This window comes from Gobio gobio, assembly GCF_949357685.1.
Source record: "Gobio gobio genome assembly, chromosome: 17".
NCBI classification, from domain to species: Eukaryota; Metazoa; Chordata; class Actinopteri; order Cypriniformes; family Gobionidae; genus Gobio; species Gobio gobio.
In genome coordinates, this window is record NC_137110.1 from 14,249,168 (window position 1) to 14,273,515 (window position 24,348).

The 24,348-nt window shown below is 38.2% G+C and overlaps 2 protein-coding genes across 2 annotated transcripts; one reads left to right on the forward strand and one right to left on the reverse strand.

Annotated features, from left to right (window-relative positions):
- Nucleotides 1–230: 230 nt before the first annotated feature.
- Nucleotides 231–5,798, forward strand: ppil1 (peptidylprolyl isomerase (cyclophilin)-like 1). The gene is made up of 4 exons (XM_079840494.1): nt 231–404; nt 1,990–2,144; nt 2,428–2,496; nt 5,512–5,798. The coding sequence occupies exons 1-4, from the start codon at nt 349–351 to the stop codon at nt 5,730–5,732; spliced, it is 501 nt and encodes a 166-aa protein (XP_079696620.1). The 5' UTR covers nt 231–348; the 3' UTR covers nt 5,733–5,798.
- Nucleotides 5,799–12,875: 7,077 nt separating this feature from the next.
- On the reverse strand, nt 12,876–18,458 carry frs3 (fibroblast growth factor receptor substrate 3; the record flags this gene model as incomplete). Its single annotated transcript, XM_079840076.1, has 6 exons — nt 12,876–13,304; nt 14,013–14,930; nt 15,321–15,442; nt 15,725–15,886; nt 18,079–18,265; nt 18,393–18,458. 6 exons carry the CDS (start codon nt 18,456–18,458, stop codon nt 12,876–12,878), a joined length of 1,884 nt encoding a protein of 627 aa, XP_079696202.1.
- Nucleotides 18,459–24,348: the final 5,890 nt, after the last annotated feature.

Below are 24,348 nucleotides of genomic sequence, written 5' to 3' on the forward strand. Positions count from 1 at the left end.
AACATGTTCCATTAAGATATTTTGTAAATTTCCAACAGTAAATATGTCAAAAATGTATTATTAGCAATATCCGTTGCTGGGACTTCATTTGATCAACTTTAAAGGCAATTTTCTCAATATTTAGATTTGTTGCACCCTCAAATTCCAGATTTTCAAATGATCAGGCAGCATGGCTTTTTCATCCAGTCCACTAGATGCCAGCACTTACATCGTTGACGTGTGGTCTTGACGGTTTACAATAACGAATAAACCAAACTGTGCAACTACTTCCTTATCACGCTTTGCGACATAATTTGAAGTAAAGAAAATAATACATTCTATCTAAACCATATTAGTTGATCAACAGACATGACTGGAATACCTCCGGATTCTTGGCAACCCCCCACAGTATCGGTGGATACAACGTAAGTCGCAAAAAAGACATTAGTAATAGATTTGTGAATGAATGAGACGCGTCTTGATAACACATTGCTCTATAAGTAAAGCTGTTATCTGTGTTTTAACTGTTTTATTATGCATGTAGATAAACGTATAGCTTCACTGCTTGATGCAAAAGGGTTAAAGATCGAATTACGTACTGATTCGATTGTTTTGGATCAGAGTGGGTTGCGTGAGGTCCGACTGACGTTAATTCGGTTCTTCCGAATTACTCGTACCGAACTCGGAAAGATGTGGAAACAGTAGTACAGGATGCGGTTCCAAATTCAGCATCATTCAATGATTCTACGTTGTGACGTAATTACGCCATCCCATTTTTAAGTGTGCAATGCATTAAACAACGCTACATTTTAAGTTGTTTCTGAAAGATGTTATGCTCTTCAGTGTTGAATGTAATCTAATTACTGTAATTTAATTGCTTTTCCCTTGAAAAACTAAAGTGAGGGATTACTCTTAATTTTTTTCTGTAATTTTAATTAGTTACCTCTAATACTATACAGGATAGATTATAGATTAATTCTATATAAAACAATAGTGGATTTAACATCAAAATGTAATGTTAGAATGTATGTTTTCAATGTAACCTCCCCCAGACTTCAGTCAGTTTAAGAATAATTTATGCAGTTTCGTGTCTATCCTTGGATTGTTCAACTGGTTGAAGTTGATATGGGATTTAGAATGTAATTAGCAATAATTAATCCAATATATTTTCGAGAGAGTAATTAGTACAATAAACTAATTACAATGTTGAAGATGTAATTATTAGCTGGAAATTAAGGTACTTTAGTGTCCATGTTTCATTAAGTAATAACTACAAATTATAATTAGGTGCAACTAACCCAAACCAACCCCTATTCCTAACCCTAAAGTAAGTACATGTAGTTAATTATTATTACTCAGTACTTTAATGTATCATTACACTGTAACATAGACACCTTAAAATAAAGTGGAACTGTAATTAAGTACTTTTTAGAGTAACTTACCCAACACTGATGCTCTTACATACAGAAGCAAGATGGAGTATGTTTGTGAATTTCTATATTCTGCATGGCAAATACTATATTCACAAATAAAAAACTGAAGAATGTAGTTATACCAAAATGAGTCGCTGAAAGAGCTCTGATGCTTATTATACTCAGTGTAATGTTCTTACTTACTCTACATTCCCAAATATTATTATAGATTTTGAATTTGCTTTTGGGACATTTATTTTGCTCTTTCCTTTTCAAGATGTTATTTAGTATATTAAAATAGTTTTTGTTATCATGCATCTGTTTTAATCTGTAACGTTCAACTGATTTCTTGATTAAGAAACATTATTAACAGCCATTTTTCTATGCTTGATGATAACTGGCAATCCACCATACTATTAAATCAGCTATAAATGTAACTTACTTTTGGCCTGTAGGACATCTGCTTGTGAAAAAACGGTTTGACCGGTTCAATTAAAATGTGGTAAAAAAGAACAATTAGTACATGAATCGGACATTGCTAGACATTAACCTTTAATAGCATATTACCACAAACCCACAGTTCACATTATCTTTTCAGGATGGGAACTCTCGTGCTAGAACTGTACTGGAATCATGCGCCGAAAACATGCAAGAATTTCGCAGAGCTGGGCAGAAGAGGATATTACAACAACATCAAGTTCCACCGCATCATCAAAGACTTTATGGTTCAAGGGGGCGATCCAACGGGCACAGGTCAGACAGCCATGGAAACAATACTTCTCATTCAACACTCCTTTTAGATATTTAATTTGACAGTTCAATAAGATTAATCACAGTAAGGCTGTTGAGAAGTCAAATTCTACATAGTTGAATTAATGTCAATAATTTGCTTTACCAAGTGAAACCACAACCACTTTCGTCTTCAGTAACATAATAGATTAAGATTAAATTTCATTTTAATTTACTGTCATGTTATGTTTGTGTTGTTTACCAGTAAGAGTATTTTTATGAATTGTTTTATGACAAATTTCTGCAGGTCGTGGTGGTGCATCTATATATGGCAAGCAGTTTGAGGATGAATTGCATCCAGAGTTGAAATTTACAGGTGAGTAGTAATACAAGAGTAGATTTAATAGTATTGTAAATGGCAGTAACCAGCACACAAGAGCTATGGAAATATTTTGTCAGCTCACAAAACTATGGCATAATTTTATTTAAAAAATCCAGCATAAGAACTATAGTTCGCAGCTTTTGTTATATTGCAAATGCTTGATTTCTCAGTTTGAAGTGAATCTAAAGATTTGTGGACTTGCTTGGCTGTATTGTAATTGTACTTGCTCGCAGCACTTGAGCTTAAAGGTCCCGTTCTTCGTGTTTTTTTGAAGCTTTGATTGTGTTTACAGTGTGCAATATAACATGTGTTCATGTTTCGCGTGTAAAAAAAAACTGTATTTTAAACACAATTTACTTATCTGTACACCGCTGTTTTCACTGTCCTACAAACGACTGAAGACTTCCTTTATTCTATGAAGTCCCTCCTTCAGAAACACGTAACGAGTTCTGATTGTGTCAGCGGTTCCCGTGTTGCGATTTGACAGCAGCTTAGCGAACGTAGCACGGTCCTGTGTTGTGATTCGACAGCAGCTTAGCGCACGTGGAAAGGTCACGCCTCTTAACGGGAGATATATACGCGCTTAATAATCTCTACAGCGTCCCTGGGAAAGCCAAACAAATGTGATTTGACTCCGGGATGAAAATAACAGCGTCTCGACGACATGGCGACAAACACACTGAAACGCAGCACTTCCTTTTCTCCACGCGACGTCCTCTTCTTCTCCACGTGGGACAGCAACAAGACCACGCCCCCTTTTTTCGCGTTTTCTTGTGGGCGGAGGTTAGTCTGTTCTACTGCTCTACTGACGTAATTAAAGCAGGAAATACCAGGATGTAGTTCTAACCAGCCGTTCGCTGTAGGCTTTGAAAGGGAACTTCTGTTAAATAAAATATCTCGCTTGGCATTGAACTTTGAGCTTTATCATTTTACAGGTATTATTTATGCTCTAGCAGCAACATTACACACTAACTAAAGTTTGAACAATGGGATCACGAAGAACAGGACCTTTAATAAATGTCAGCAATAAATTAAAGGCACAATATGAGTGAATATAAGAGAATTTTGGATTTAAACATCCAAAAACCACTAGAACAATGTTATATATTTACTTGTGTACTTACATTATTCCAAATATTTCCACGAATGTTTAAAGCCAGAGAAATAAACTATTTTAACCAGGACATGGACCGTGTCCATGAGTCGTCTATCAATGACATCATAGCCGCGTTACTCTCGATTTCCGTTTTATTAGACAGTTGAACAACCGTTTGAATACATTCATCGACAGAAAACAAATCATTGTTATGTTGTTCAACACAGTTAGTCTTATTGTTAATCTTAATCTCGTTTTCTTTATTTACACGAGTAACATGTTTTACCATGCCTAATATCGATCAAGTGTCTCATCATAGTAGCCGCAGAGAAAACGCACAGAGAAGCATTATAGCATAACTTTCAACATACTCAAATAATGTATCTAATTAGGGCTGCAGCTATCGATTCTTTTTGTAATCGATTAATCTATCACTTAATCGATCGATTAATTGATTAATCGGATAAATTTTTCCCGTGTTTTTAAACAACCAAAACAAATAATGCATAACGAAAATGAAGAGGAAAAGCAATTTAATTTATTAATATGCACAACAGGTTTCATGCTGTAATCTAGCGCTGACATCAAAGTAAATATATTTATTTATAAATGCTACACTTGCAGCATTTACCATTAGGCTACTAACAAATAATATATCATATGTGGTGAGCCTATTTGCTATGGTAACCTAGCAACCTGTGTGTGTGTGTGTGTGTGTGTGTGTGTGTGTGTGTGTGTGTGTGTGTGTGTGTGTGTGTGTGTGTGTGTGTGTGTGTGTGCGTGCGCGTGAGGCTTCATTGCAGTTTGGTACAGCAGAAATACATAATTTCATTTTTAATAGAACGCTGCATTTGGCTTGCATCACTTGCATAGCGGTGCATTTAAGGTGAAGCATCCGTTCGAAACATCGCGTCACAACATCACGTCCCGGTGTATACAGTGAACGCAAGCTGAAATTATTGTTGCGTGGCTACATAAAAGTTTAAGCATATGTGATGCATTGCCACGATTGGTCTGACTGGCGCGCGCGCGCGAGAGAGAGGAGGTGCGTGTGTGTGTGTTACTGATTTTCTACTATCAGTTCTGCTCTGCTCTCCGCGCGCGATCTTCACGCGAAAAGAGGTCTGCCTTCAGGGCGCGCGCTCGTTGTCAAAGATGCAACACGGCTCAACTCTCCGTGTCACAGAAAAAAGCTGAGCACTGAACGGATAAGTTTTCCGTATTGTTGTTTTTGAATAGTGCACAACCGCTTCAATGTTCAAACTGGCTTTAAAAAGGCTTTAAAAGCATTTACTTGACAAACTTTATGAGGATGAAAGTGAAAGCGATCTGGCGGGCTTGCGCGCGCCGCGCGTGTGTGTGGGGCAGCTATAAGAACGGTAATCAACTTACATAAACCGTGTAAAACATGCAGTTACTATAGTGATTCTGGGCATCTAGAATCTAAACTAAATTCAAAATGTATCACGCGCTATGGTGTGCTTCCTGAACATTGAACAGCGGTCCGTGTGAATCAGATCCCTGCGCATATAGTGCGCGTCATAGGAATTTAACGAGGCTTCGAGGCAGAATTTTTGCCTCGAGGAATTTTTGTAATCGAGTTAATCGAGTAACTCGATGAATCGTTTCAGCCCTATATCTAATATGATAAAACAGCGCTGCATACGTATGACTGGAAGCGGATGTCTGCGGCATAATAAAAGCTCTACGAAATCCAGGCGTCATCAAGCTACGCCTTTACGACCTTTAGTGGCGTAAAAAAAATTAAAAGTGGGTTGAATCGTATTTAATATCATTGCTTATTTTAATAATATATTGCAAGTCTATTATAACTCAATCTGACTTTGAAACCAGAAAGTCTTCACATAATTTTCATGAGAATATTTTTTTTAAATGATGCTTGTATTTTGTAGGTGCTGGAATTCTCGCGATGGCCAATGCAGGGCCAGATACAAACGGAAGCCAGTTCTTCCTCTCATTGGCTCCCACGCAATGGCTGGATGGGAAACACACTATATTTGGACGGGTCTGCCAGGGCATTGGAGTTCTTAATCGTATTGGCATGGTTGAAACCAACAGTCAGGACCGTCCTATTGATGACATAAAAATTCTCAGAGTGAATGTAGCCAACTAGGATGTCTAACATTTTATGCCTTATTTTTGTACAGCCCTTTTATTACATTAAACTTTCAGAGTTTTCAATAAATATGTTCTCTGCTCTCTTGATTTCCCGAGTACAAATCCATGGACAGATGATGGCGTCTTAACTAAAATGAGTTTGGGTTTATTATAGAGAAGTCTTTACATAAATGTTGGTTAAGAATTATTTGGCAACCAGCATGAATGTAATTGGAGATGACGGTTATGTTTCCAACACACACACTGCATTAGTTGCTAATAGATCAGTTGTCTGGGTGAAATGCTTTCTTTGGAACAAAATAACTATCGTACAATTTCTCACATCAAATATGGACATAAAGTGCACTCATGCCACAGCACAAGGTCACCAAAAATATGCAATCATAAATCATTGTGTGTTTTTTGAACTGTTTGCAGTCATGCTAACTAGAGTTTTAAAAGGGGTTAAACACAAATAGCATACACCATTGCAAAATCTGCTGCGGTACATATGGCATCTTAACCTAGCAGTGACGTTTTTTTGGCAGAATAACATCAGTTTGAACCAATATCACTAATCCTGAGATTCTGGACAGATGTTTCATGATCCTAGACTTAAACAGATTTGTATTGAAAACTCATTTTAGAGTGCAACTATCCTGGATTAAACTTAATCTGTGTCTATGGAAAAAAGTAAACAAAGCCAGGGAGGTTGTGACCCACAGAATCCTATTATTGTTGGAGACTTAAACCTTTAAAATGGGCACTTGTTGAGTTTTTAAGCTGCTAAAATCCCATGGCGAATAAGTAGAATAAATCATTTGAAAGCATTGCTTTTCATCATCAGGAAGAAATAACTTAAAATAACTTTTCTTCAGCCTGGTCCCTCTAAAATGCATGAAACGCATCATGAGGGCCACCTTCTACCCCATATAAATGAAGATGATTTGCAGTATGATCTGAAAGATGTTAAAAAAAATTCTCCTACATGTGCCCATCTCACAGACAATGCTTAAACCCAGTCCCTGGCCAAAATGGATGTTTGAGCTGTTGTGTCTTAACTAAAAAAGTAACCTGCAGTGCCATTGTAAAATGCATACCAGTAAGTTTTTTTTTCTAAGGAACATTTATAAAAGCTACTTTAATGTCCAATATAAAAGTAATACCTACACACATAAATTACAATACAATAAGGCACACTTAATGTGTTCATTCTTGTGGGCAGTTTTTGAAATATTATTATTAGTTTAATGATTATGAACACAAATTAGGATAAAACCAAATCTGTATTGTATTAATTAAACTTTTATGAAACAAAAAAGCTGGCACGGAGGTATGTATAATGAAAATTCTGTCATCATTTACTCACCCTCAAGTTGTTCCAAACCTGTATGAGTTTCTTTGTTCTGCTGAACACAAAAGAAGATATTTAGAAAATTTTTTGTAACCAAGCAGATAGAGCAACCATTCACTACCATAGTGGGGGGGGGGGGGGGGGGGGGGGGGGGGATACTATGGTAGTCAATGGTTACTCAATCTGCTTGGTTACAAACATTCTTCAGAATATCTTCTTTTGTGTTCAGCAGAACAAAGAAACTCATACAGGTTTGGAACAACTTGAGGGTGAGTAAATGATGACAAAATTTTCATTTTTGGGTGAACTATCCCTTTAATATACATGTAGGATAAAAGTGACGTTTCTGTGACACCTGCATATCGCTGTTATGTTTTCATCTCCATTCTATTTGGATTTACTGTTTGATAGCAATATTACATAACTGCAAGGCAAAGTGTCACAATGATGTAGCAAGAGGAGCATACTGTCAGGGTTCTCCTCTGACAGTCTTGTCTTTGTTTCATGTCTCTGCGTTCGTGTTGTGTCACCACATGGCTTTTTCTTTGTTTGCGTCGGGCATGTGCTCCTCTTGTCCCGCCTCCTTGTTTCCTGTTACCACGCCCGCTTGTTTAGTCGTTGATTAGTCCTCATTTGTCTGAGTGTGCTCACCTGTTCCTTGTCTGAGTGTGCCTACCCTTTCCTCATGTCCTCAGCTCCTCGTTTGTTCACCTGTTGTTTGTCTGAGTGTTGTCAGCAGTTCATGTTTTCTGCCACCTTTATAATGTGTGCTTTTCCCTTATGTTGCTAGTTAATTATACCACTGTGTGAGTTTGTTTTGTCTACTTGTGCTATTACTCTAGTTGTTGCTGAGCGTTAGTTCTGCCTTTGGTCCTGTCTTGTTTCCTATGTCTCCAGTTCCTGTCCTGCCCTGCAAGCAGAGCTTCTCTGGCTGCTTGCGCTCCTTGCCTTGCCATTACTGCTCTCCAGCCTACCATTATCTTGAGCTAGTTACAGTGGTAGCTCTTCCTGCTTGCCTGTGATTGTGTCCCATACCCTACTGTTTGGACTGTTCACCTCCTCACCATATTGTCTTGTTAATAAACCGCAGAACACTCTGCGGAATACATATCCTTAAATCAATGTTTTCACCTTTGTTTTAAATGCGACTGTTTTGGTGATAAAAATAAAATAAAAAAACGTAGGCTATTACCCTAAACATTCTTTAAACAAAACTGTACCTGATATTTCCTATGTTCTAACCAAATGAGTACTAATAATAACTTTGCAAACACCATTGTTATAGTGCAGGTAATTGATAATGTTTAATATATTTATTAATAAAATGTGTAGGCCTACGTTCTGTTTTAGAACATACTTTAGTATGATTTTCCCTTGCTAGTTTTTGATGTGCAAAGTGTAAACCAGATTTGAGCCTTTTTTCTTCTTTTATCATGTAGCCTTTGCTGCCATCTAGTGGACTAAGCAGTCGACAAAGTAAAAGTACAGTACACAATGTTCACAACGTGTCTCTTTCAAGAGCTATCCATCTTGTTCTCAGGCATTCAAACATGTAACACTTGATGACATTTCCAGTTTTAATGTTGACATTACATTTAATCACATTCATTTTTATTATACAAGCCTTTCTCTTCAAAAGTTATATGACTGAAAATAACATTCAACATGGGGCATGCCTGCTTTGCATTGTAAGAATGGGGAAGGGTTGCGACTGCAACATTAACAGACTATAGGAGATCTCCGATCTGTTTATAGAGACTGCAATGTCCATCTAATGGAATGACTGTCAAGGCGTTGCTCTTTCTACAAATGGCTGTGGCAAAAGTATAGTGTCTGTTGCGCCAACACAAACGAACACAGGAGAAGCTGACTGCAACTGCATACCCATATATGTTATGTACATACACAGAATTACATACAAGAAAATGTAAATACTGTATATAAAGAAACAATCAAAAAATCGAATCGAAATCGGAATTCTTGAGACGGAACATTAACATTAACACATCTTTTCATCAGGGAGGATAGAAACATTGAGTGTAAATCACCTCATCTGAGCATTTTACAAGTCCATCTCTGTGTGGTACATTCATACAGAGAGTAAGACCGTTTGAGAGCGAGACAGTTTGAGGAGCTTCGGAAATGCTGTCTCCGGTACAGAGTCCATGCATGGGCAGCTCTCTCTCTTCTCTCTCTCTCTTCAACTCTGACACATTTGAGACACATTCACATTAATGTACAGTACATCACAGTCATTGAGCTTCGCCTAAGCTTTATTATGACAATGTAAGTCTACCGCCAATAGGACAGGTCATTCGATAAGGTCACTGCGAAACCCTCTTCAAGTGGAATACCATCCCAGGTTTAGATGAGCAACTGAATTATGATCATGGTGGTATTCCATAACTAAGAGGTTCAATGTTGTTTTCATGGAAACAAAGGTTTAAACTACTTCCCATTTAGGTCAATAAGCACATTCAGTCATTATACTTCTTGGTAAATTTAGAAAAATCATGATTTCACACAGGGATTTACAGTACTTTCAGATAATTGCTCACCCCATTACAATTTCAGTGCAGTTAACCTGGGTCTAACATGTAACTCAAGTGCTGATTTCCCCTGATAATGAATAAAAAATTAATGATGTGTATGGAAGGTATAAAAAAAACATAAAACAAATCAACAAACCAACCAAGCAACCAACAAAACAAGCATTTACACTCCAAAGCGGCCCCACGCAATCAAAGTCAACACAGGATTCTAGTTAGTAGTGCTACTGTACCTTTAAAATTCCACTATAGCTACACGTTATTTTAAAAGAGTGGACGAAAATCACTTATGGCACAATCAAGTTCTCTATGATCCCACACCTACAGACAAGATGACTAGATTTTTTTTCCTCAAGCCTGGTTTAAATACACATATAGCGCATGTTTATCAAGATGAGGCCTGAGAAAGACAGTAAACCCACTGCGGATCCAGTCCTTTCTGAATGCACACAGACACAGCTGTGACTTGTATCACAGAACATGTTCTTGAACAACTCAAACAAATTCTGATATGACTCCATTAGCTGTTATTGCAAAATGTTTATCATACCACAATACCAAAATATAGATGTTAAAAACTAGATTGATCCTCTGAAAAGTGTCTAAAAGTGTCCAAATAGTTCATCATCGCATTCTTAAAGTACATAATAAGTCTATGTAATTGTGATTGTGAGTGTAATATGTTGATTTTATTTGGATTTCCTATTTGGCAGCAATATTGTATTGAACTGCAAGGCTCTCGAAATAAAAACAAATCATCGTTGTTCAAACAGTTTTCAATTTGAAAAATTTTGGTGATAAAAAAATAAATCACGTTTATTACTCAAAACAGTTCCCTTAAAAAATAAGACACCTGACCCTTAAAATATTTTCTTTCAATTATGGCTTCTCGCAGAACATTTAAATCTACTGTGGTGTTGTTCAGCAGCACATGGTTTCCGTAAATACCGCTCATATCACATTATATATTTTTTGAAGTTATAAGTTATGATCAACTAACAAAGTAAGGCCCACAAAGCCCTGCGCTCAGAACAATATGGCTGCCAGAGAGATTTCGAAAAAAACTGGGTCTACGTCCATGCCCAGCAAGCAAGATAAAAACCTCAGCTCTTGGAGGTCCCTAGCAAAATTTTCATAACTTCAGAAATGTATAGCTACATCAGTATTGTTGGTGAGAAATAAATCCATTTTTTAGGGCTGTGTTAACAACCATAAGACAGCAAATGCTAAAACTGAGAGAGAAAAAAAAGATGTATATCCATTTTAGAACACCAACTGTTATAAAAATAGTTGATTTATGAAATTCTAATGAAAAACAGCAGTAATGTTAGAGACTTAGAAAATATCGCTTAACTAATTTGAATAGATACAATGGGATTTCATTGGGAATACACTGACATGTCGGGGTTTTTAGTGTACTTGTAGACAAAACATTATAAAGTCCTGAACTGATCGTGATGTAATTGTAAGGAACAGCTGCATTTATGTCTTACATGTTGCTGATTGTTAGCCCTAAAATTCAACATTTACCAATGGCACATAAGTTCAGTGATATCATTATATTTTTGGCACAACATGTTCAAATACAGTTATTATTCAACATGAAACTGCAGTTTAAAAAAGACATTAAATAATACCAAGGTAGATTCTGTGGTCTCCCATACCACCTTTGGTATCTCTAAAATGACTAATCTAACAACATGTTATCTACTTGTACGAATAATTCAAATACGAAACAATAAATAAATAAATAAATTGACAGACAGCGAGCTAGATAAATAATTCTAAATTAAATAAATATGTTTTGCCTCATGATTCCTGGCATGATATTTTTTTAAGATATAAAAAATAATTAACATTCTGACCTCTGAATATGCATATGGTGCTTTACGTAGCTTTACAAAACATAGATGTACATAAATACACTCTTGGATTCACAGAGAATTGTCACTCTCAGGTTCTGTATATTATCACTTTGGGGGCGTGAGAATAGCCATTTTTATTGTATTTTACTTCCTACTTGAACTATCTACAAATACCCTATTTTTTATATAATTGAAAATATTTATTTACTTTATTTTTCAATGCAAATGACTGCTTTATGTTTCTCTCTTCTCAATTTTGGGGAGAGTGAAAAACAAAAATAACTGACTGATAGAAATATCAAAATAAATAAGGACCATGGGTGCTAAAGCTTGAGCAGGTACTGAACAAAATAAGCTAATTTTTGGATCGGAATTAGCCTCCCTTTCTATGCGTTTTGTTGGGCCAAAGTCTGGATCTTAGCACTTTAAAACATATAATTCTCCATCTCAGAACCACCAAGAACCCATAAAGATACTATGGATCACATTCTGAATAATTACTTTTAATTGGGTAATTGTATTATTTTACCACGCCTTAGTGGAGAATTATGAAATTAGGGGAGGCTCGGTTACAATTTAAGAAAGATAAGTGCAAACTGAATTGATCAAATCAATTCCTGAGGATAGGAGATTCAAGAGGCATTCAAATTCTGAACAATTCGCTCTCTTCATCCTTGCCGCAGTCACCACATAGCTATATGGGAACTGAAACGGACAACATGAGAGAGACTGCTGGAGTATCTTTATCATGATGAAGAGTGTTCATTTTGAAAATTATAGTATTTCTTGTGATAACGAAACACTTGTGGTGGTTTCAAGTCTGTTCTGCTCAAGTGTCAAAATACTATGATGCCTATACTGAAAAGTAAAAGAATAGTTCACCCGAAAATTATTTATCTTTATATCACTCAAAATAAATGTTTTTTGTTGTTATCTAGCAGGTTGCTGTCTTTCATTTTTGGGTGAAGTATCCCTTTAAGAAACCATAAAATGACAAACTAAAATAAAGGATTAAGACACTTAAGAAACTTAGAAACACTGCAGATAGTTTCCTGAATCAAGTCTTTTTTCTGAACCCAATTCTTTGGACCCTAAGGCCAGTCAGCAACCAAAAACCATATAATAACCATATGATAAGTAGTTCACGATCATCTGCCAACCTTCTCACGCAAAATGTGAGAAAAAAATAAATAGACAAAATGCTCAGTGCTTGGCTCAACGGAGTTACTATTTCATCAAGCAGCAGTTGGTATGAATGTAGAAAATGAGAAAATAGAGGCTTCACGATAATGGTGGGAGGAAAATACCACCAAAACTCTCTTTCCTGAACATTTTTCACTCCTTTTTATTCCTGGCATACCTGTAACTCTCTCTATCCCTTTTTTCTCCTCTCACAGAGGCAAGTCGGTGCTGTTGTGGCGTGTCTTCCGTGAGGTGCCGTCATCACGAGGGAGAGCCTTCTGTAGGTTGGACATGGCTGCTGTCTTCTTTAGGTCAATCACGGCGTAGCATTCTCCACGACGGGAAGATGGAGCCGCAGCGGCGGCAGCCATGCCGCGTTTGAGGGGAGGAGGTCTCTGTGGTACCGGAGCCCCTCCTCCGTGTCCCGAGAAACCAGAGGGCTCACCCTCCAGGTCCACCTGGATGTAGTTGAGCTGGCGAGAGGGAGGAGGCGGCGGGTGACGGCTATGCTGCTCGCAGGTGCCGCTGCCCCGTCCCGCTCGCTGACGTCTGAAGTCGAAGTTGAAAACCCGGTTGGCCCTCTCAGGTGGGTGAGGGTGGGGAGGGCAAGCGTGACGAAGACGTGTTGGAGGCTGTATCTGTTAGAGTTTGTACATTTCAGTGTTACTAGTCAACGGGTTCCCACACTTTTTGACTAATGACTTTCCAAAATATTTTTAAACACTCATTTTATACAGATTCAACGCTCTAAGCCAATTAAATTATTTTAGAACTATAAAAGTATATAATCACTTCATAAACGTTCCTCACTCTGTGACTTTTTATATGATCTTTTTTTAATTTATATTGTATCATCATTCTTATAATACAAACATATCTATGTTTAATTTTCAATTTTATTATATTTGATTGAAATTTGACTTTTGTTCATTTATATGACTTTTCCAGGTTTTCCCTGGAATTAGATTTGGCATATTCTATACACATACTTGCTTGTGCTTTTGTTGACATACCTGTTTAGTGTGAGTAGTCACAGGTTTTTCCACACTTTTTGACCAATTATTTTCTATGACCTAATTCATGATTACTGGATTAAAAAAATATTTTATATTGATTGAAGTGTCACTAAGCATATATACACATACACACATTATAGAAATTTCCCTGACTTTTATATCATTTATTTTGTATTGTAATTTTGATAATAATTTTTCATTTTATTATATTTATGAAATTTGATGTCATTCCATGTCTGGAAATCCCAATTTTACACTTCCCTGATATGTAATTAGATTAGGCATATTCTCACAAGCAATATGTATGTGCTTTTCCTTTTGTTTACACACCTGTTCAGTGTTGACATAGTTCTGCAGAGCGTCGCGATGAATCCCACCGCCGCCGCCACTCTCCTGATGATATCCGTTTGGGGTTGCGGGACCTTCAGAATACTCATACTCATCATATTCTTCTTCCTCTTCTTCCTCATACTCGTCCTCATCCTCATCTTCATCCTGATCCTCTTCTTCATCACGCTGAAGCGCACGGTATTCCCAAACCGGGGGGAGCGACGGAAGGTTCTCATAGTTGAGCAACGCGGTGCGCCGATGACCACCAACCCCCATTCCCCGGTCACAGCCATATCCCTGCGGAGGCAGTGAGGAAGCGTGTGTGTGCGTCAGCGGGAGGGAGTGCGGATGCGTGTGTGTGCGGGAATCCCCAGTGGTGCTGCTACTGCTACTGGAGCCCAAAGACTGAGATTGGGACACAGTGCTCGGACTTAGCCTTTGCCTACGTGCCCCTCGGAGTCCGTTGATATTCTCATATGTCAGCTGGCTTTCTGAGCAAGGCTCCATGCTCGGATGTCGGTGCATTAGATGATGGCAATGGTGATAGGAGTGTGTGTTGCACATGTGTACAGACGGAGTCTCCTCTCCTTCTGTTTCGGAGCTGCCATCTGGCGCTCGAAGCGGGTGAGTGATGTGGCGGTCTCTGTCTCTCTCCATCAGGTGGCGCTGTGCTGGGGTCGGACCCAACATGAACTTCACCTCCTGGGCTCCAGGCTGGAGGAAGACCTGAGGGTCTTTGTGAGGGTCGTCCATGGGGCAGCAGTGCAAGCTGGGCTGGCCTGGGACTGGGCCCCCACGTATGGTGGTGGTAGTTGAGGTTTCCGGGTAGGTGGTGGGCCGCACTTCGGGCAGGGAGTGGACACAGTGGCGGCTCGAGAGGTCAGTTTCCATTCCCACTGTATTCACATATGTATGGGTCTGAAAACAAACAAGAAAGGTTTGTTAGTTGCTATTTAAGTAACTTAAATAGCAAACTAATTGCCTGGGCTAAGTGTTACAGTATGGATATTTTAACACCTGGAAAAAGATGTGTATGATGCAAAGGATCTGTACGCCAAACTATGCATCAATGTCATTGCATTAGATAACTCAAGAGGCATTTACTTAAAATAAAATAGCACAAACACACTTTTCAAGCAAAACAATTCACTTGTTAGAGGCAATGAGGTTTTAAATGTTAGTGGAACACATTTAATGTAAATAATGTATGTATATAATGTATATTTTATGTCTAATGCAATGCTGCTTGAGCGACCCAATGCTTTTTGTGGATACTGTATATGTGCACAGGCAGGTGTTTGTTCTCACTTGGTCATCCAGTCCCATGAGGCTGTGTCTGTGGTCGTTGGTGAGAGAGGGCTGCGATGAGTCTGCACTGATTGGGTATCCTGGGTATCCATTAGGAAAACCCTGCATCGGGAACGCAGGGGCTACACAAACAGAACAAAGCACAGTACACGTAAGCAGGTGTCATTTAGGTCTCCCTTCTGTAAAAATCCTGATTATATGAGCAAGATATAAAAATAAAGTTGTGAGAGACATTTAATGAATGGAGTGTGAAAATATGTAAATACAAGTGTCTAGGTGTTTAAATGTGCATGCACTTTTTCTACAGATAAAAAAGCAATACCATTGATGTGTCATTAAAATGAATTGACATATATGTACATATGAAACCCTATTTGTTCAAGTGTGTAGATATTCCCGCTCACTATTGGGTGTCTGTGGAGTTCGAGGCATGTCCATCTCTGGCGCATGCCCGGGCCGGGTCATGATCATGGGCTCTTCCACCACATTGATGCTGTTACATTGCATCAACTCCTGCAGCAGGTTGAAGATCTCCTCTGCACGAGAGCACTTGAATGCAAATATCCCTGTCAAAACATACAAAAATAAATAGCAAGAAAAACAGTAAATGCACAGGTGGAGTGTCACTTTTAAGCATGGGGGAAGGCACAAAAATATATTGGCACATAAAACATATAAATTAGGATGACAGCATTAAATTGAACTTATTTTAACAATAATTACAATTAATATCTCTAGCATGTATATTAAATTAAGTAGCCAAATCAACCAACCCCCAAATAGTGTGCAACAGTCAGGTTCCAGAAGTGAAAACTGTAAAAACTTAGCCTAGACATCTAGACGCACCCTAGCAGCAGCAAATCTAATGTGGATCAAATCTTGATGTGGGCCTGGCTTGTCAGGGTAGTAAAAGCTTGATTTTTAACCATAACTTACAAACCATTATAGATAGACCTACTGTGAGCTCAGAGGTTGTTAATCAATGGTATATGCGTCAGCACACATTATTTCAACTTATCTTTTTTAAGTAATTGTGTTTAACTGCTGAATTTATGGTGAAAAGCTACATTATCCATGATGCTGTATAAAAATTCCATCAATCGGAGAGTCGCAACAAGCAAATCGTGCCAAAAGAGCTTCAATGAAGCACTGTGTGCGAATGACGTCCAAATACTTAAAGGGGTGATGAATTGAGAAATCAACTTTCCCTTGAGCTTTTGATATATAAAAGGTCATGGTAATATAAGAATATCCTGTAAGTTTCAAAGCTGAAAACTTCCTTGTTAGTCAAAGAAAAGCTTTTATTGACACCAGGCCTAGCAAACGATCAATCTCAGAATGTGCCCGGCTATGACGTCTGAGTGTAGTGAAGCACCGCCTCAACAGAAGAAGAACAGCACCTGATTCTGTAGCCCTGCCCACCGACTACACAAGCCTACATGGAGCTAAACCGGATAGAATTTCTAAACATACCGCATAAGCTTGATTCGGATTACAATATTTTGAAGGCACGGATGAACTTTATTTTTAATGAATATCCAGCTCACGTGGGGAAGACATGACAGGATGAGATTACATGAATGAATGAAGCAACACACTAATGTGAGTAAAACATGTTTTTATATGTGATAGTATTGCATTATTACAGATCGTTTGATATCTATTGATTATGTGTACGTGTCTAACTGAACATTAGCACGCTGTCAAAGGCTGATGAATCCTTTATTTGTGGTGTTGTTGGTTCATTGCGAATCGGGATCAGACAGATGTTTGGGCTAGGGCTCGCAAAGCCCAACGTCCCGGGGCTATGTGTTTTCCAGACAGGCTACCAAAACGTAAGCCCGGCCTGCCGACGGGCTATCTTAAATAGTGAAATAACATTCCTTTCTTGATGTGCGTTCACTCTCTTGACTTGATATTTGAAGAAAAAAAAACATTGCGGAAGTTTTGATCATGCAGTCGGCAACGTACTTGGTGTGTGTGTGTGTGTGTGTGTGATGCACGGTTCGCTCATATCCACCTATCGGGTGGGCCAAGTAATAAAAGAAAATCAATACAATCAATCACGGGTGGATGAGAGATAAATCATTGTGTTTGTTTGATAAAGATAGTTTGCGAGCCCTGTGGGACGAATCATTTCGTTTGCCGTTTCTCACAGGCTTTCAAAACAATCCCTCATAGCCTACACACAAGGGAGCTGAAGCTCATTAAATATGCAAAACTGTTATCCAATTATAGCAGTGGGCGTTTACTTCCAAGTCTTCAGTGTGGCACACCCATCAAAACCCAGTGTTTCTTGAGAGAGCCTCAAAACCAGGGTAAAAAAATTGCCTATTACTTATTCATTATGTTTTTGAATGTAAAAACCACGCGGACGTCATAAGTTGACCTCAGACAACAGTATAAAATACCTTTAAAAATTAGAATATGTACACATATTTCGCAATAAACTTAAAATGTATTGTTTCTATTGATTTAATCAACAACTTTAAATTAAAGCCAGTGAGTACAGTCTTGTACATTTGTCCGATTTTCAAAATACTTTTTTGCTTCAAATAAAACTTTGTAACACTATGATTCACTGCGTAGCTGGTTGTCTTAGTGGAAGAAAATTCTTCCGTAAACCAATGCCACTGAAAAAGTGGGCGGGTGCTAAAGCTCTCTATATACCTATAAGCAAATATAAAGGTTCCTGATGGTTGCTCTACACACAATTCAGTCGTACGTCTGCATAATTTTGAAGCAAGAATCATCTCACCTTGTCCTGTCTGACAACGACGGCCACTCTCGAAAGAGAAGAGGTTGGAATCGTAACCGTATCGCCGAAGGCAAAGGTATGGCCACCGGATGGCGTCACGTTTGCGTGTGTGCAGAATGAGCTCTGTCTGTGTGAGCTCCATGGTTCCTGAGCCCAACTCATTTCCCTCATCGTCCACATTAGTCACCTGTCAAACATAACCAGTTATCTCAGATCCAAATGATGCTCTACTAGGTGAACCTAGTAGCTGTTCTCAAATGTTGCACTTCAAATATTTACCACCACAGTACTTTTTAAAGGTTTGTGAAAAGCACCTTGAATTTGTTGAGATGGTTGTCTTGGATAGCGTCTCTGTATAGACAGCTCCAGCAGCTCCCCATAGCTTCAGCAGGCCAGCTGAAACCTTAAACGGGGACAAACAGGTCAGTTAATGCTAGAACTACATGGAGACAGCTGAAAGTTAATAAGCAAGACCTTTATAGTGGTGTTATTTATGGAAAATAAATGGGCAATGCATAAAGAGATGACTGAAGACAAAAAGTACACCTATGCATGCTCACCTGGTCCAGGCCATTAGTGGGAGTGATGCTTGCGTCAATCCCAGAATCCTCTGCTGGGTGTCATGGCGGAAGTAGGGTGTGCTGGTAAGAGCATCCAGGCCCAGTGCACAAAGGTTTCATTTTTCCTATGAAGCAGAGGAAAAGCAAAGACTTGATGTACAATCCTCTGAGTATACTGTCCTCTTTTTCAAGAACTACTGTGATTAAGGCACGGGAAATAAGTTTCTCCGTCTCCTCTGACTCCCACTGGATAAATAAAACGTAATTACTTTGTACTGGGAATCTTATTCTCAAGTGAAAAGCAGTTTCACATTCAGCTTATAAGATGATCCTTAAAAAAAAAGATGGTCTAATAACCGATAACCACTACTTGTATTTCAGGTGGCTTCAAACTTCAAAATGCATCTTTTTATTGTGTGATCCCACCACGAAAAGTAAAAGACCTTGTGTTCACGAGTCTAAACCCAAACTGCCCAAATACTGAGTACCATATTTATGTATTTCTGTGTTACCCCACTAAAACACTTACTGTAAGAATGCATTGTTATATTAAAAACCATGGGCAAAATTCCAACAGGTGTCATTACTTTCTGTAAGTGTGGAATGACCACACTAATTATTATCTAAATAAACCCATTCTTTCATGAATCTCAAAATTAATATCAGTTAAATGTGCCAGAATAACATGGACTTGTTTAAAGTTTAAAACACAAGACCTCTGACAACTTCATCACTTAAAATGTAAATGTTTGTGTCCATCAATTAAAGACCAAAATAGTGCAGATTCATCAACACAGCAGTTCATCAGAAATCACATCACATCAGAAATGCTCACAATGTATGAATGAAAACAAACAATAAATAAAATAATACCTTTTGCTCTGAAATGATACTACACATTCTTAAATCAATGCAAATCATTTAGCAATGAATACCTGAATCATACAACAAATTTAAACAGTTTACTCTTCATACTTTTTGCTCTGATTCTCTGCACGCTTTTTATAAACCAGGAAATACTATGAAAGAATTCAATGGCAAGTGTGTTTCGTGTACCATTTAAACAGCAGTTTTGTAACCATGACTTCCATGAAAAATGTACACTCAAATCCAATTCCATATAACAATATAATGCTAAAATAAAACAAATTGTATACTTTTTTATGTTTTATGTCTACTATTAATATCAACATGACTGAAAATTAATAATCCAGTGCTCACGCTGATCAATATAGCACCATGAGCATTTCAAACGACATAACTGCTTTCAATAAAATGAAGCATGCATGATTAAATGTAAAAAGATTAATGGTGGAAGATGTCAGTATTTTAAATGTGTGCCAGGCCCTTTAGTCGAATTCATGTGCGATTCATTAATAAAGTTTGTCATAAACATGAAGGCCCAGTCATAAAGTTGCTTTCCACACAACCCCAAACTAACACACAGTATTAGTGCGATGTACAGTACACAGAAAAAGGAAACTGTGCAATAAAGGTAGGCTTGGAGATAATGCATTTGATATGTTATCCCTTTTTGGATATTGATAAATCAGTATCAATATGAGCATGTCAGTTCATAACATCAGGCCACACAATGTCTCGTGCCTCACACAGCAATTTGCACAGTCGAACCTGAAATCCACGTTTCTCTGAAGGTCTGTCAAGCAGGACCAGATGCGTTAGGCACCTGGAAAATTGTGTTTTTATGTCTGTAGTTTATGCAATAAACCAGAATCTTATATCCAGATCTCGTGCAGCAGGTATTCCGAATAGACACTTAGGGACAAACAGATGCGACTTGCTCGTCTTGTAGCACATCACCGCCGAGAATCAGTCGTAAAAACCGTAGAACTGCTGCACAAATCTGCAGGACTAGATTTTTTAATGCGAAGACAGAAAAGCAAAGTAGAAGTCGAACCAGTAAGAGCAACACTTGCGGCGTTCGCGGAGATGGCTCGCTATGTTCCAGCCTTTGTATCAACGTTAGTGTTACACTACCACTAACCGTTTGCAGCTGGATGCTAGTAACTATTGTGTATCAAACACAGCACATTCACGCAAACTAATGAGATGAATGAAAGCAGGATGCGATAGAGCTCGCGCTGTACCAGCGGCATCAAAACACGTTTAGGCTACTGCAGAACAATTCAGCTGCGGTTGCTACTCACATGTTTGGCAATACGAGACGAGACAGATGAAGGATGCGAACAGCAGTCCACGGCGGATGCTACACCATCGGACTTGGCGGTCGGCGTGGTGGTCGTATTTGATGCTTATTCTAGTGGTAAGACTGAGAAAAAGCGAAATGCGTGGAAATATAACAATAAAGGCAATTGTTTTTTCCCCGTAACGCCCCCTTGCTGCGGCACGGGCCTCTCTTTGACATTTCCCGACCACCAGGGTGAGAGTTCAGGCAGACAACGAGGGCTGCTGGAGCGACAAGAAGGTAGAATATGCTGGAGGACCAGAAGATGAGGTGTGAATGTGTTTGAGCATCACACGATGACGTGTTGGCAGCAGCTCTATTTAAATCCACCTGGCTGTCATTTGAGACAGACAATTCAATTTCTTCTTGGTTTTATACATTCGGCATTCTGTCAAACAGGTGTTTTTCGATTAGAGAAATTGTTCAAACTTTAATTTCTAAATCGTTTGCAACTGTCCAATATTCATTACTTAGTTTTTGATCATGTCCGACAGTTTATTGAAGAAAAATAAATGTGTACAAAAAAAAATCTCAGGGCCATTATGAGGCGGTGTGAAATAAGTCTACTCTAGGTGATACGAATTTTTTAAAAACACTGGTACCATTTTCTACAAAAATCATTGCACCTTGAATACACAGGAAACAGTTTTCCAATATATATATATATATATATATATATATATATATATATATATATATATATATATATATATATATATATATATATATATATATATATATAATGGATTTTTGAATAACATTTTTGTGGGGTTTCTCTATGTAATCTATATATATATATATATATATATATATATATATATAATGGATTTTTGAATAACATTTTTGTGGGGTTTCTCAATCTACACAAAAGATGCCTTTTCTGACACTTAAAAATCAGATCACTTAATCATTATTTTCAGAAATGTTTTCTAAAATATTAAAACATTTAATATATATATGACTATAGCCATTTATTTTTTTTCCTACTATGAAAGTCAATGGATACCATCAATTGTTTGGTTACCAACATTCTTCAAAACATCCTTGTTTGTGCTCAACAGAAGAAAGAAACTCATACAGGTTTGATGAGGGTGAGTAAATGATGACCGCATTTTCATTTTTGGGTGAAATATCCCTTTAAGAAATGTGGGTAACACTTTACGATAAGGTTTCATTTGTTGTAATTAACTACATTAGTTAACAGGTAATAACAATGAACAATATCTAAAGCATTTGTTTATTATATTAATGTTAATTTCAATATTTACTAATACATTTTTTCAAATAAATGTCATATCTGTTAACATCAGTTTGGGCACTGAATGAACAGACCATGGATAATTGTATTTTTATTAATAAACATTAACAAAGATTAATAAATGCTGTAAAAATATATTGCTCATTATTAGTATAGTTCATGCTAGCTAATGCATTAAATCATTTTAACAAATGAGACCTTATTGTTAAATGTTACTGAAATGTGATATGCAACACTGAATTTCAACTAGCCCATTTGTACTGACAATAGCCGATATAACACTGAATATGAAAATCCTCAGATGATTGCCACAGACATTGCTTTAATCATAAAAAGCAGTGCTTTCCTTGGAGTGGATAGCATGATAAGGAATAGAGAGAAGATCTTCAACAGATTCACAAGAGTCCAGTTGAGGCTTTGCATGTGGAGGCTCAAAGAGCTCAAAATCATCAATCATCTCAAAACTTTCGGCAGCAGCAGGAGAGAAATTCCCAGAGTAAATAGCCCTCATTCTTGAGCCTGTGAAATAAGACAGAAGTTCCTCAGAATCAGTGGCTTCTGGTTCCATGACACCAGGACTGAGCGGCAGCTGGTTCTTGTCCTCTTCCTGCTCTGTGAAGGCAGCAGTCAGCCCTGGTATTTGGAAGATATCCTCATTTGCATGAAGGGAAGGTGTCGAGCAATTAAAATTCTCAAGAAGGTTCTCTGTTGTATCATGTGACACAGAGGAGGATGGATTCTTGATGTTGCTACTGTCATCAGCTCCGTTTGTCCCATCCACATTAATGCCAAGATTCTTCACCTATATCCTTTAAGCTGGCAGGCCAGAAGGCTGGTGGAAGGTTGTAAACGCCTACTAATTTAATTGGACCAAGCTCCTTAAGATTTGGAGGATCCCAGATCAAATCTAAACATAAAAAACATAAGCAAATATCTATATCATATATATTGATATATGTTGTATATACACTCACCTAAAGGATTATTAGGAACACCTGTTCAATTTCTCATTAATGCAATTATCTAATCAACCAATCACATGGCAGTTGCTTCAATGCATTTAGGGGTGTGGTCCTGGTCAAGACAATCTCCTGAACTCCAAACTGAATGTCAGAATGGGAAAGAAAGGTGATTTAAGCAATTGAGCGTGGCATGGTTGTTGGTGCCAGACGGTCCGGTCTGAGTATTTCACAATCTGCTCAGTTACTGGGATTTTCCCGCACAACCATTTCTAGGGTTTACAAAGAATGGTGTGAAAAGGAAAAAAAACATCCAGTATGCGGCAGTCCTGTGGGCGAAAATGCCTTGTTGATGCTAGAGGTCAGAGGAGAATGGGCCGACTGATTCAAACTGATAGAAGAGCAACTTTGACTGAAATAACCACTCGTTACAACCGAGGTATGCAGCAAAGCATTTGTGAAGCCACAACACACACAACCTTGAGGCGGTTGGGCTACAACAGCAGAAGACCCCACCGGGTACCACTCATCTCCACTACAAATAGGAAAAAGAGGCTACAATTTGCACGAGCTCACCAAAATTGGACAGTTGAAGACTGGAAAAATGTGGCCTGGTCTGATGAGTCTCGATTTCTGTTGAGACATTCAGATGGTAGAGTCAGAATTTGGCGTAAACAGAATGAGAACAAGGATCCATCATGCCTTGTTACCACTGTGCAGGCTGGCGGTGGTGGTGTAATGGTGTGGGGGATGTTTTCTTGGCACACTCTAGGCCCCTTAGTGCCAATTGGGCATCGTTTAAATGCCACGGCCTATCTGAGCATTGTTTCTGACCATGTCCATCCCTGTATGACCACCATGTATCCTCTGATGGCTACTTCCAGCAGGATAATGCACCATGTCACAAAGCTCCAATCATTTCAAATTGGTTTCTTGAACATGCCAATGAGTTCACTGTACTAAAATGGCCCCCACAGTCACCAGATCTCAACCCAATAGAGCATCTTTGGGATGTGGTGGAACGGGAGCTTCGTGCCCTGGATGTGCATCCCACAAATCTCCATCAACTGCAAGATGCTATCCTATCAATATGGGCCAACATTTCTAAAGAATGCTTTCAGCACCTTGTTGAATCAATGCCACGTAGAATTAAGGCAGTTCTGAAGGCGAAAGGGGGTCAAACACAGTATTAGTATGGTGTTCCTAATAATCCTTTAGGTGAGTGTATATATATATATATATATATACACACACACACACACAAAATATAAAAACATTTTCATTACA

Bases quoted from the DNA above. Each gene is read 5' to 3' on its own strand.
- ppil1 (XM_079840494.1), top strand. From the start codon at position 349: ATGACTGGAATACCTCCGGATTCTTGGCAACCCCCCACAGTATCGGTG. The intron at 405-1,989 runs GTAAGTCGCAAA...TTATCTTTTCAG, and splicing joins ACAGTATCGGTGGATACAAC to GATGGGAACTCTCGTGCTAG. The intron at 2,145-2,427 runs GTCAGACAGCCA...AAATTTCTGCAG, and splicing joins GGGCGATCCAACGGGCACAG to GTCGTGGTGGTGCATCTATA.